At 48.5% G+C, this 12606-nt stretch overlaps 1 protein-coding gene across 2 annotated transcripts in view; it reads left to right on the forward strand.

The window, feature by feature from the left end:
* Positions 1 to 6771, forward strand: part of GMDS (GDP-mannose 4,6-dehydratase) — a 657290-nt gene extending 650519 nt beyond the window's left edge. For both annotated transcript variants that reach the window (XM_053601624.1, XM_053601623.1), the window contains 2 exons: positions 5940 to 6008; positions 6296 to 6771. In XM_053601624.1, the coding sequence (XP_053457599.1) occupies positions 5940 to 6008; positions 6296 to 6305 (79 nt within the window). In that variant the 3' untranslated portion in view covers positions 6306 to 6771. The remainder of the gene's footprint in view (positions 1 to 5939; positions 6009 to 6295) is intronic.
* Positions 6772 to 12606: the final 5835 nt, after the last annotated feature.

Here is a 12606-nt window from a genome sequence, read left to right on the forward strand (position 1 = left end):
AGCTTATAGAGCTCTTTTTGCCTAACTACATTTTTCTTTCTATGCTAACCATAATTTTAAAATATAAGTGAAATAAAAAAGAAGCATTTATATGAAGGCTGCACTATAAATGCCATTAACTAAGTTGTCCTTTTTCAAAGTGAATACTTTTTAATTTTTTTTCATCACACTTAAGCTGTATTGACAAGGAGATAGGCAAGGCAGATAGTGTTTTCAGGCCCTTCCCAGGAAGTTCTGCTGTGCTCGCGGGACCTCTTCACTGGAGCCTGGGCATGCAGGTGAATAGGTACATTTTTTCCCCTTTGTCTGGTAGTTCTTAATAGCTACTGATCCCAAATGACAAATTCTGCCAATTGAGAATAAGTGGCTCCCTACCTAGAAAAATGGGATCAGTGGGGGGAGGAGGGGAGGGGTCCCAGGATCCTGAAGACCAACTTAGGCACCACCAGAAGGACAAGACTGCCCATCCTGAGTCGTGCGAATGCTTGTGAGGCCACCAGTGGAGGCAGCAGTTGTGACAGTAGGACCGCCTGGTGGTGGTGGTGTTAGGCCCAGGCATATATTCGGTGGCTGCCCTGTGCCCATTGTCACACAAGGCCTCTGTATGGGTGGCTGAGGACAGGGCCCTGGTGCAGGGCCTGCTCGTTTTTTCCTGCTCCATTATCACCGCATGCCCCTTGGGCCAGTGCTGATGGGCTCCACTTCCCTGAGGTTGCACTGGGCATTGTTTGAGCCCTGACACTCTGTCAGCCCCTGCTGATGGACAGTCCCACCAAGTCCCACTTCCTGAGCAGACAAGACTGCCCTCTGTTTTCTTCTTGTCTTTTATCACCCCTTGTCATTAAAGGAGAGGCCTGGCCTCAGCTTCAGTTTGTGCTGATATACAGCAGTAAAGGGGAAGAGAGAGGGGAAATATTCCCTACTGTTATTAATGCAGTCACATTTCTTAGTCCGCTAACATTCACTCCCTCTTTGGGAAGCATTAAACCACAGGATAAATTCGTAAGCATAAAGGAGTTTAAACTACACCCAGAAAGACATACGGTATATTGCAGACTTACTAGGGGAACTTTCAGACTTCTTTTTTTGTTTTTTTCCCAGTCTTACTCTAAGCTGCCTCTCTTGACTCTTACTAGTATATTGTGTACAAATTTAAAATTTTTTCCTGAAGTTTTTGTTGTTTTTTTTTTTAACAGCTCTTTCTACTAAAGAAGGATTATCCCAAGAGTCAACTTTTCTACTTATTCAACATTAGCATGAAGTTAGATTAAGAGCCAAATTCATTGGCATTCTTTTATTCTCTTAGAACCTGAGCATTCCTCCATTTTGCTTTTCTAAGAAAAATAGAGGAGGGGAAAATGAATATTGAATGCCACTCACAGCTCCATGTCTTACATTCCTGAGGATGTTTCACTGGGGCTTTAATCAGTCTTGGTTTTCCTTATTAACACCCCCATCCATACACCTTCTCCTATTCATAGCGCTTAAGAGTCGATTTCTTCCAAGATGTACATTGGAAATTTAACAACATCCTGCCAAGAAATCTCACACTCACAGTGTTTCTCTACCTAAGCAGATGTGCTTTCAAAATGTATAAGTAGACCTCAATAGGAAACTTAGTATCAAACACGTAGTTTGAATTAAATATTAAAAATCTCCCAATGCAAACTGAGTGAAAAAGGGAGAAAAAGAAACGAAACTGGGAACTTGAAAAATTGTACAGTCTAGTTAATAGCAGTACCCATGATGATTTTGGATAAAGTGGTGTGTGTATGTGATGTGGATATCAGAGGGTTTTAACGTTAAAGAATTATCAAAGTAATATTGGGGGAAGGAAGAAAACTGACCAGTGAGACTAAAAGATGTGTTGTCATCTTGATGGAAGAGAGCTGAGGAAAGAAAACTATAGTTCTGGTAGAAGATCAAGGCACAGTATGGTCTCTCCTTTTCTAGAGTTTATGTTAACTACTGTGGGCTCAGGAACTGGCTTAATGACTTTTCCAGAATTTGGTCTGGCACTTTATCAGTTCACTCTAACAAGAACATAAGCCAGGAAAGCCTAAAAAATTGCTGCAGCAAAAAACGCCCTCCTGCCACGCTGCTGCTTGCAACTCCGACTGTCAGTGTTGAGCCTTTAAGGTTTGTGCCTGGGGATGCAGTTGAAGGGACAACTCCTGAAGGTCAAATGAATAAACAGCAGTCAGCAAGTCAGACAAATATGAAGGGGGGAGGAGTGTCTGGACATAGACGTTGTGCTCATGCTGTTTTGCTGCTGTAAAATGCTCAGTTAAACCTAATTGAATTTGACAATAATAAATTACATATTGAAACCGTATAGTTCACCTAAGGAATAGCAATGAAAACAGTGAAGACACCAGAAGCCAGAGTTCAGGAAATGTCATATTCACACAGAAATGCTTTAAATTTTTCTCAGAGCTTTATTGTCTCTTTTTTCAAGAAAAGCTCCAGACCACCCAATGCACAGAGTCCTTTTTGGAAACTCCACATAAAATCATCACTTGAATTCCACATTTGCCCCGGTGGTCATACTATGTCTGTCAGTCTATAAATAACAAAGGAACTGAACTGTCAAAAAAGAAGAAAAGAGCAAAATTGATAAGCTCATTTTCTCTCTCTCCTTTTGGGAGTTGATCAATGCCCTATGGAGGGAGTTTGTAGGTGTTCAAAAGAGTTTAAGAGAGAGTTAAATATAAGTAGAACGTGAGGGGGGCCTCAGGTCCCCTCTCACTCCCCACGGCTCCTCGCAGTCCCGGGTCTGAGCACAGTTCTTCTGGACTTCCTTCTAGGAGTACAGTTTTCATTGTCTGATTTTTCTTCAGGCCAGAGGAAGCCTTTTAAAAAAGTGTTTCCACGTCCTTGCCCTCATTCCAGAGCTGCGTGCACTCTCCCACACAGGCCTCCCTCACACCACCCCTCAAGTGTACCCTGTACCCAGAATGAGCCACTGACTGTATCTTTTCTATAAATGACACAATGAGAAGAAGTAAGAAATTCCTTCAGGAACGGTTAGATGTAAAGCAAGCTGAGATGTCCTTAATCTCTCCGTAAAAGCTGACTGGGGCACAAGCACGTTGCCTGTCCAGATGCAGCTCAGTAGCAGCTGGCATGAAGAGCCACTGTTTTGTTCTGATGGGACCTTATCCTTTTCCTTCCCAAGGTCTCTTGGTCTAATTAAATTTCAGGGAGACAGAGCCTTGGCAGAAGGCTAAAGGAAGCTGCTAGACTGCAGTGTAGGAGCTGGGCTCAAAACTAAATTGGGAAGTTTAGCTGGGCGCGTCTCTGGTTTCAATGAAATACTTTCGCAGTGCGTGGTAGCAGTGCTTGTTTCTATGCTTTTGAAAACCATTTTTCTTTTTCCTTAATTGCAGTTCCCTGGTTGTTTTTATATTATGAGCTACTTGTAGAAAAATACAGGAAACATAATTACAGTACAAAGCTCCCTTTCCCAAGCCTACCAAGATTATCTGAGGCCAAACTGGGTTTTAGGGTTTTGCTAACTATAAGTTCACAGCCATGAATTGCATCCTCTGCCATGCTGGTTGATTTACAGCCAGTGTTTCTCTAAGCCATGTAGCATAGGGTTGAGGGAGGGAAGAGACAGGCTTCATGACTGCACATTGCACAGCTTCCTCTGGGAGCGGGGAGGGAGAATGAATATCTTTGTGTGGTGCTTACAGTGAAATAGAAGTCTTGTAGAAGGATACACAGATTTATTTAGGAAAAGCTGAGAGGAATAAATGACTTTGTTTTTCCACTTATACTGCTACTTCCATGTAGCACTATGTTAAATTGTTAATTAGTAACTTTTGTATTCTACTTTTCCTGAAGAATCTTTATATGGGCTTTCAGGGCCAACAGAAATAACTAGTTTTACTGTTAACACTCTAGGAAGGAACTCAGTACTTTGGTGTACTTTGGGTACTGTGAAATGCAAGCCTCTGAAAATGTAGTGGTAGGTGATTGTGAATGAGTGGCTGAAGGCACCGTGCTAGGGTACAATTTCAAGGCAGCGGTACAGACTATGGCAGAATGTGGACAGCTCCTGTGTGGAAGGCCCCGCAGAGAAGGTGAGCACCAAGTGTAGCACAGGCAGGTCCTGCCCTGCCTCCTGGCCTTTCCATCTTGAAGCTACAACAATTTCCCAGGCCTGCCAAGTTTCAGGAGAGTCTGAAGAAAATAAGTGGGAAAGACTTTCAATTGCAGCTTGAGTATCCGTTACTTTCACTTGAAGTAACTGGTTTTAGGTTGTTCTTTATATTGTGTCTAACTCACATAGAGTATCTTTATCAAGTATTTATCACCTTGAAATGAAAGATTGGCTATTTTCATACTGCCTTCAACTTCTCTTGTTTATTTTGAGGATTCGTGTCTTATGCATTATTTGATGAACATGTTTGTGTATGGAAAAACTACATGTTTATCTCACTTCTAAAAATGACATGATTTCAAAGTCTTTCTCTTCCTTTTCTTCCTTTCTTCCTTCATGTCTTTGCTTCCTCCCTTCCTCCATCCTTCTTCCTCCCTCCCTCCCTTACTTTTTATAACTTGTCTTGAAATTCTCATCTCAATCTTTGTCTAAATCAGGTTCTTTAAGAGAACTGTAATTTTTTTTAAAATGGTGAGTGGGAGCTGAGATGCGGACTGATTCCTTCTCCACACCTTCAACCAGTCTTCCTTCCAAGGAAGTCTCTCACAGTGCATGGAAATGAACTGACCTTGGCTTCCTTTGAGCTCTCCATAAAACCCTGCCGAGTTTGTTCCCCTGCTTGTAGGGTACAGCTGGGCAGGCAGAGCTGGAGAATCACGAGCCTCCTATTTTATATTTTGGTAAGGTACTGTTGGATGGGATGAGAAACTCAAGTATCAAGCAAATGGCAGCCCCAGCATCTTGTATAGGAACTTGGAAGTTCATTAGAAAATTAACCTGATCCTCCATCAGAGGTGTCAGGGAACACCGGGAGAAGGAAGGAGCCCCTAAAAGGGACGGTAGCTGCGGAAGCTGCAGGGCTGCGTGCCCTGAAGAGCAGCCTTGGCTGCAACTCTGGCTACAGCTTGTGGGCCTTCAAATGAAGTAAGTGGGTCGAGAGCTGCATTGTCTAAGAAATAGAACGGAACAGTAGGATAGAAATAGGAATAGAATAGAATAGAATAGAATAGAATAGAATAGAATAGAATAGAATAGAATAGAATAGAATAGAATGTAGTGCCCATGGACATTGAGGGAAAGTATTGCTGCATGAAACTCCGGTTTCGTTTTATGAACCTGTGGGTGTGCTGGAGGCAGCGTCAGCTGTCTCTATCGTGTGTCAGAAGAACTTGCAGCCGCCGCGGGATAGGATCGTGCCAGGAGCACAGCTCCCCGCCGCCGGGACCTCGCTCCTCACTCTCCGAGTCCCTCCTCGCGTGGCCGGCCGCGCTGGGCGGCGGGGAGCCGGGCTATGGCGGCCGTGCCTGCGGCGGGAGCGGACAACTGGGGAGGAGGGGACACTGGTGATTTACTCACTTCTCTTCTTGCCTGAGAAGTGCAGTACTTCGAAGTAGTTCTCACAGTAGCGTCCCTGACAACTTAATGTAAAAAAAAAAAAAAAAGTCAGTAGGAGTCATTGGGACGCGGTGGGGAGGAGGAGGAGGGGAGGAGGTGTCTGGGGCGATCTGGGGACGCTGGCTGTCGCGGACCTCCCTGGCCTATACAACCAACGAACCTACTCCCGCTTTCTTACCCGCGCGACCTTCTCGTGATTTACGCGACTGACGGCCAGCAAGGACCGAAGGGAGGGAAACGGAGAGCCTAGTGCGTCGGCATGGGGCGCTCGGGCCGACAGCGGCGGCGGACGGGCGGGGGTCTCCGCCGCAGGGGACCCAGCCTCCCGGGACCAGAGCCTGCCTCATCTCCTCCTCTCCTCCCCCCACTCCCCCAGGACTTTCTGCAGGGAGATTGCACCAAGGCGAAACGGAAGCTCAACTGGAAACCGCGAGTTGCTTTTGATGTAAGTATGGCCCTCCCACTGGGGATGGACCGGGTGTACTTATGGGCGCCCGGGGCAGCGGGGCCTCAGTTGAACAGTAAGGCCAGGCCTGGCCCCGCTGGGCTGGGCGCCCTTGGTGCCCAAGGCCCAGAAGAGGCTGGGAGGAGAGGAAGTGGGGATGGAAGGAGGATAACAGGGGGAGGGCAGGGGTCCGGGTGGGATGAGGGAGGCTCTCTGGGGTTGGGCTGTCACCGGGAGAGAGTGGCAGAAGCCTCTCCCTCATGCCCACCCGGTGTCTACGGTCGCAGGAGCTGGTGAGGGAGATGGTGAGCGCAGACGTGGAGCTCATGAGAACCAACCCCAATGCCTGAGCATGTCTGCGGAGCCCGGCGCCACCCCCCGACCTGCGATTGCCTGGTGGAGTCGCCGGTGTGGGGCTGCAGCTGCGGGGATCCGGAGAGGAGCTCTTGGATCTGGCCAGTTCCTTGTGACCTCCGCAGCAGATGCGTCGTCCCAGCCGGCCTGAGCGGGGACTGCTGAAGTTTGTAGCAGCCGGGACCTGACACTCCGGGGTTCTGAGCCCCTTTGTTTTTGTCAAAGCCTCTTCTGAATGGTTTTGGGAAATCAAGATGTTTTAATCACATATTCACTTTACTTGAAATTGAAATCAAGATGTTTTAATCACATACTCATTTTACTTGAAATAATGTCGTTAGACAACAAATTGTAAAGCCTTCAAATTGTTTTTCTCTTTTCTTATTAAAAACAGCCTTTCTGTGAACTAGCATTAACCGTGTCAGTGTTGATGTTTTCTCCAAGTTATAAAATCACAATAAGGGCCCTAATTCCAAAAGCCATGCCTTGGAAGGAGGTAGCTTCCTTCAGGCCTTTCAGAAAGCCCCTGCTGGCAAGACCCCTGCAAGGCCTAAGCCCTGGCTCGGAGGATCCTTTGCCTGGGACATTTCTTTCCTGGTGACAATAAGTCACTTTAGAAACACAGTTCCAGCAGAAGTGAGGCATTAACACCCCCTCTGGTCTCTTCAGACTATAATTAGAACCCAGAAGTTCTCAACATCTCAAAAGAAGTCTTGAGAAATACTGGGGGGTTAAAACAAGAAACTTGAAGTAAGTAAATATTGTTGGGACATTCCATGCCAAAGCCCCTGGGTCACCCAGAGGTCTCCAAGCCCAGGCCTTTCCTTGTGGTCTAGAATCTCACACAGTGCTTATTTCCTACCTTTCTCATCAGTACTGGATCACTTTTTAAATCTAATTTGATTTATTCATTTAACCAATTTATATTAAGTGCCTAATACATGCCAGAGATTGTGCTACACACTTAAACTGCATCAGTGTTAATAAGAAGTTAAAATAAAGAGGTTTAAGGCACAGCCTCAGATCACTAGATCCAGTTTCCCAGTTTCATTAAAGTGCATCATTTAGATGGCCTGGGTATGACCGACCACAGCTCTTGAGCTGTCAACAGTGTACAGCTAGAGGTAGGTATACATATATACAGACCTGTACAACACCTCAGGCAGCAAGCAAAAAGGATTTGTGTACAGGTATACACCTCTGTATAAAATACAATATTTTACCCTAGAACAAATTAGGACAGGACTCTTCTTCTCCCCCACACCCTCGTTCCAAGCAAAATAAAATAAAACTTTATAGCAAATGGAATTCCAGCGTTTGCACATGCGTGAGTGTGGGTAAACTATTTCTGAACGTCTTCACAGGCAGGTTTATGATCTGGGGGAGGACCAAGGCTCCAAGGGCTGGCACAGGAAAGAGGGCTCTTTGTGTGGCTGACCCAGTCGCTGGAAAGCAGGCTGGCCCGGGGCGGCCTCAGCCTCCATGCATGGAGCAGAACTGGGACAGCCTGAGCCAGCCCACCCGCTCTTCAGAAGCTGCCACAAGAAGCGCCTTCCCCCCCACCCCAAGCGGGATACTGCTAATTGAAAACACATGGTCCCCAGGAGGCTGGGCCTCCAGGACTGGGCGGGTTGGTGGGCACACACCCACGCAGGCATGAGTGCACACACACACAGCACTGTCATACATGGATTCAAATGCAAACATCAAATCACAAATACACATACACTCACAAACATGCCATCTCACATCGTCACACACATTGTCACATTCTTGCAAACACAACTCACAAACCCACTGTCACAAACACATAACTGCCACAAATCTCACATATAATAGACATATACTCCATCTCCTCTGACCTGACTGCCTGGAAACCCACACCAATTCTGCCCCCAACGCAGGCCATTTGAGGGGCCTTTGGGTTGCAGTGGCCCCATTTAATTCAATGTTTTTTGACTTTTTAGCCCAAAGCCATAATAAGCTCCTCAGTTAAGATCAGGAGAGATTGTAGGCAAGGATTTAATGTGACTCCAGTGGACCCATAATGTTGAGCTATACTTATCAAGATGGACTGAGCATAAGCTTTTGAAGGAAACAAAAAGTATTTTTGGTTGCAACCTTCTACTATATCTGCATCCTCAGTTGGGGGTGGGTGTTTATTTGGCTTCCTGGTCTGGATTCTGGAAGGGGTGTTTAAAAAGGAAAAAAGAGAAAAAGAGAATAGATTTGCTTCAGTATTTTTCTTTTCCGATGTGCTGTGAGAAAATTTCATTTGGATGTCCCTCAAGACAGTCATTAAAAGAGTTTCTTCCATCTTTAATCTCAATTCAATTTTAGTGAATTTTTTTCCTGCTCTGCAAACTCTGGCCATTCATTTTAAGTGTTAGAAAACCTTTTCCACCTTGATTTCTTTTCTTGGTAAAAACTAAGAAAGCTAAACTTGCAGTATATTCGAGTTTAATGGCAAAGCAGTCACACCCAGTGGCCTTGCTTTCCATCTGTCTAGATCCTGTCTTGGGCTCTATCTGCTGCCCTTTGTCTTTAAGGAATTAGGAGCAAACTAGGCCCAGCTTAATAAACCTGTCTCACCTCTGCAGCTGTTTAAGGGCACAGGCACCAGCAGTGGAGGCTGCACAACCTTAAGGGAAGTGCTAAAGCATTTGAGTAGATAGATAATGCTCCTGCAAGAGGGCTCCTTAGGAAGCCCAATTTCTGGTCTGGATTTGGGCAGATTGTGCGCTGGACAGGGATGGGTCCAGCACTTATGAACTGGTACAGAAATTGCTTTGGATCCCTTTTGATCCCTTTTCATCACTTTTACCAACACCAACCATAACGAATCCTGTGGAACACTGAGCAGCCACTTGGTGAGTACCTGGCAAATGAATCTTTCCTATGTTTTTAAAGTATGGAGAAGGTGACAACACTTCAAAATTTCACTTTAAAATAATAACCTTAAATATATTGTTCATAAATAATTTTCTAAGCTTCCCTCTTCCCCCCTCCCCCGAAGTTTCACAGCACCGTGGGCACTTTATTTTCTCAATTTTAAGGTGTATCCCAAAGATTCCAAGTTCATACATCATGCATTTTTCACCATCTGTATTGCTACCTTGATTGCCCATCAGACCATGGGGGGGGGGCAGCACATACCCGGGTTTTACAAAACGATTGTGTCTGCATGTGTGTGGATGTGTCTTACTCCCAGATCTGCACATCCCCACGTGCCACTGGCACCTCTTCTAAAACTGTGGATTTTCAGCAATAACGGTGCTGAAAATTTTACAAGCAGCAGCGACAGCTGGGGCACAAGGGGTGCTGGGGAATGGCAGTCCGGCTTTCCCACCGTCCGCAGTGTCCTTTGAGATCACCCAGGGTCTGAGCCTGCTTTCTTCCAGGAGTCCAGGAGGCGCCCCTGCCTTGTGCCAAATGGGCTAGAGGCCATGGCCTCCCCCATTCTCACCCCCCGGTGTGTTGAGATCTTCAGTGGGTGTGCAACCGGACCTTGAGTTGTTTCTGTCCTCAGCCTTCGAGGCTGTCGGGCGCGGATCTCCGCTGCTCAAGGCCGCCACTGCCACCCGCAGGCCCCAGCTGCAGGGCTTGGGGCGCACCAGTAGTGTGCTCTATCCTAATCACCTTCCTAACGTCCTGGCTGAGTGTCACGGCAGGGCAACCCCACCCTCCGACCGACCGCAGCCTGACCCCAGGCCCCACCGCCCCACCGTCAACTCCCCGGTTCTCACCCTTCCTCCAGGGTCAGGGGTCACACACAGCTGACGCCCCTGACTCAACTGTTTCTTTGATCTCTGAATTAGGGGGCCAAGGTGCCCGTATTGTCAGGCCTGCCGGAGTGTATGGCCACTGGCGCTGGGACTTTGCTGTTGCAATGAGGAGCCCTGACCGTGGGTGCACAGTCCTCACCTGGCCTGCCCTCCTGCAACCCGGGACGACGCTCTAAGTCTCCAGGCTTCTCGGCTTGGGCCTTGAGGGCGGGAGCCGGGGCGTTAGGCCCGCCAACGGCGACAGGCCGTGTGCGCATGCGCGCCACCACACAGCCTCGGGCTCACTCCGGCTGGCGCACGTGTCTAGGCGCCTGGGGCCTATCGCTAGCCAACCCCGCGATCTCGGGGGAAGAAGTGAGGCCCTGACAAAGCACTATGGTCAATTAAAAGAAAACCCTCGCAGTCTACAACCTTGGCCTAGCTAATGCGCCAGTGCGCTTAGGGCGCACGCAGACACCGCGCAGCAGCCTCCAGGCCTCAAGCGCCAGAACGAGAGCGGGTGAACTGGGAAAGACAGTGGAAGTCGGGGATCCGTGGACTCCGCAGCTCCTGCAGGCACTGGGCCGGGGCAGGCCTGGAAGGAAGCTGCACAGCCTGAGGCCCGGGCGGGAGTGGCGGGCCCCGGGCGAGGGAATGTATATTTGGAAGGGGTCAGGACCTCGGCTGGAGTCTGGCTTTTTATGGCGAGGAAACCGACTGGGAAGGGACTTCTGGCGAGGCTTTCCTGTTGTGCCATTTTTCCCCGGCAGCGCCGGGGGCAGGGAGCCCGGGGCTGCACCAGGGAGGGTGGAAGGGAGGCCTTCTTAGGGCTCCGGGACCCGGTCGGGGGCCTGCGGGTAGGCCCACGCAGGAGCCTGCCCGCACCCAAACTTACTACATCACTGCTCCGCACTTATGGATAATCCGTCCAACCAAGGAGCAGGGGGTCGCGTGAAGTTCCCGCGGAGACCAAGGACTGGTGTCCCAGGACCTCTGCCCCTTCAGGCCTCTCTGGGAATTTCTAGCACCTAGACTGCCCCTGGCTGTGGGAACCACGATAGGGCCTCTTCCCCTAAGCTCTCCCTGGGACACTTGGGGCAGAGGCCCACACTCTTCGCCGAGGTCCGCACAGCTGTTGAGGGGCCCGGTGTTGTCCGTATGTGATTTTTGTAGGCGATAATGAAAATAAAATAAAAACAAAGTCAGCTTTGGAATCTCAAGGAACCCCCTGGCGCCAATGCCACCTGCGCGCTCGGGCTCTGGAAAGACCCCTCGAGCACGTGAACCTCCCAACCTTGGACTCAGCCTGGTCTAGGGGACCGTTAAGTCCTCCATGCGCTGGGCTCCGGGGACGGCCACTGAAGGCCCGCCCGCGCGTTATCAGAGAAGCCGTTTTGAGAACAGATTATGTGTTTTTTCTTCTGCCAGCAGATTTTAAACAATCCGAGGCCAGTGAAACATGTGCTCCCCATCCCTGTCCGTTTTGTGCCTCTGTAGCCATTAACGAGCCCCCTGCGCAGCCTCTGGGACAATGACCTGTTTTTATTCTGAAGGAAATGCAGAGGCCTTAAGAGTTAATGGCGCTAAATGTGTTGGTTTTCCTGCTTTTTCCCTGGGGTAGGTACTCAGAGGGGGATGTCTGTTTTTCTCCCTCTCTCTTTCTCTCCCTCCGTCTCTGCATCTAACTAGTCCTCAAAGTCGACCAGCAAAATCCTTCATTCTCCACGCTTGAGTTCTATGTCCCACCCAAGCCCCTCACTGGCGTCACCTCTGAGTTCCTTGGGACAGTCCCGGTTTCCCTCCACTTAGGTCAAAGGAGAAGCCTCATTGCCTCAGGCCCCTTTGCTCACTTTCTCAGCTCACAAATTGCTCTCCCATGCCCACCCAAATAGCAGCATCAAGCTGCCCTGACTTCCGGGACAAGAGAGGAGCCCACTGAGTCCCCTTCCTGGGAGAACCTTTAGGAGCAGCTTCAGAGAAAGGATAAGTGGTCTAGTCTAAATGATGCGCATGGGGACCAGCGCACTTGGAGTGGCCCAGGAGCAGGCCAGAGAAAGATGCTCTTTAGAAAAAGAGAAGGCACCACCAAGAAAGGCAAGGGGCCTAGGGAGGAACTCAGGCCTGCCAGGTCACCCTCCCAACCCATGCCAGGATTCTGAGCTGGATGCAATGCCAGGCCCTCTCCCAGGACCCTGCAGACCTGGCCTCTTCTCTCTGGCTGTGTCTCCCACTGTGGGTACCTTTCTCCAAGACAGGAAGACAGGCCTGGGTCTATAAGCAAGGAAATTCCAGATCCTCGTGCATCACCCATAATACGCTCAATATACTGCAAATTTAAAAATCAGTGAGGGAAAAAATCAAGTAAACAACAAAAAAAATAATATAAAACAGAAGGTTTCTTTGGAGCCAGAGTAACATGGGGAAAGAGCACAATAAAGGTCTCAAGTTGAGCTTTATATTCTCTGCACCTTATTTTGGTT

The sequence above is a fragment of the Nycticebus coucang genome, chromosome 9 (assembly GCF_027406575.1).
Source record: "Nycticebus coucang isolate mNycCou1 chromosome 9, mNycCou1.pri, whole genome shotgun sequence".
NCBI lineage: Eukaryota > Metazoa > Chordata > Mammalia > Primates > Lorisidae > Nycticebus > Nycticebus coucang.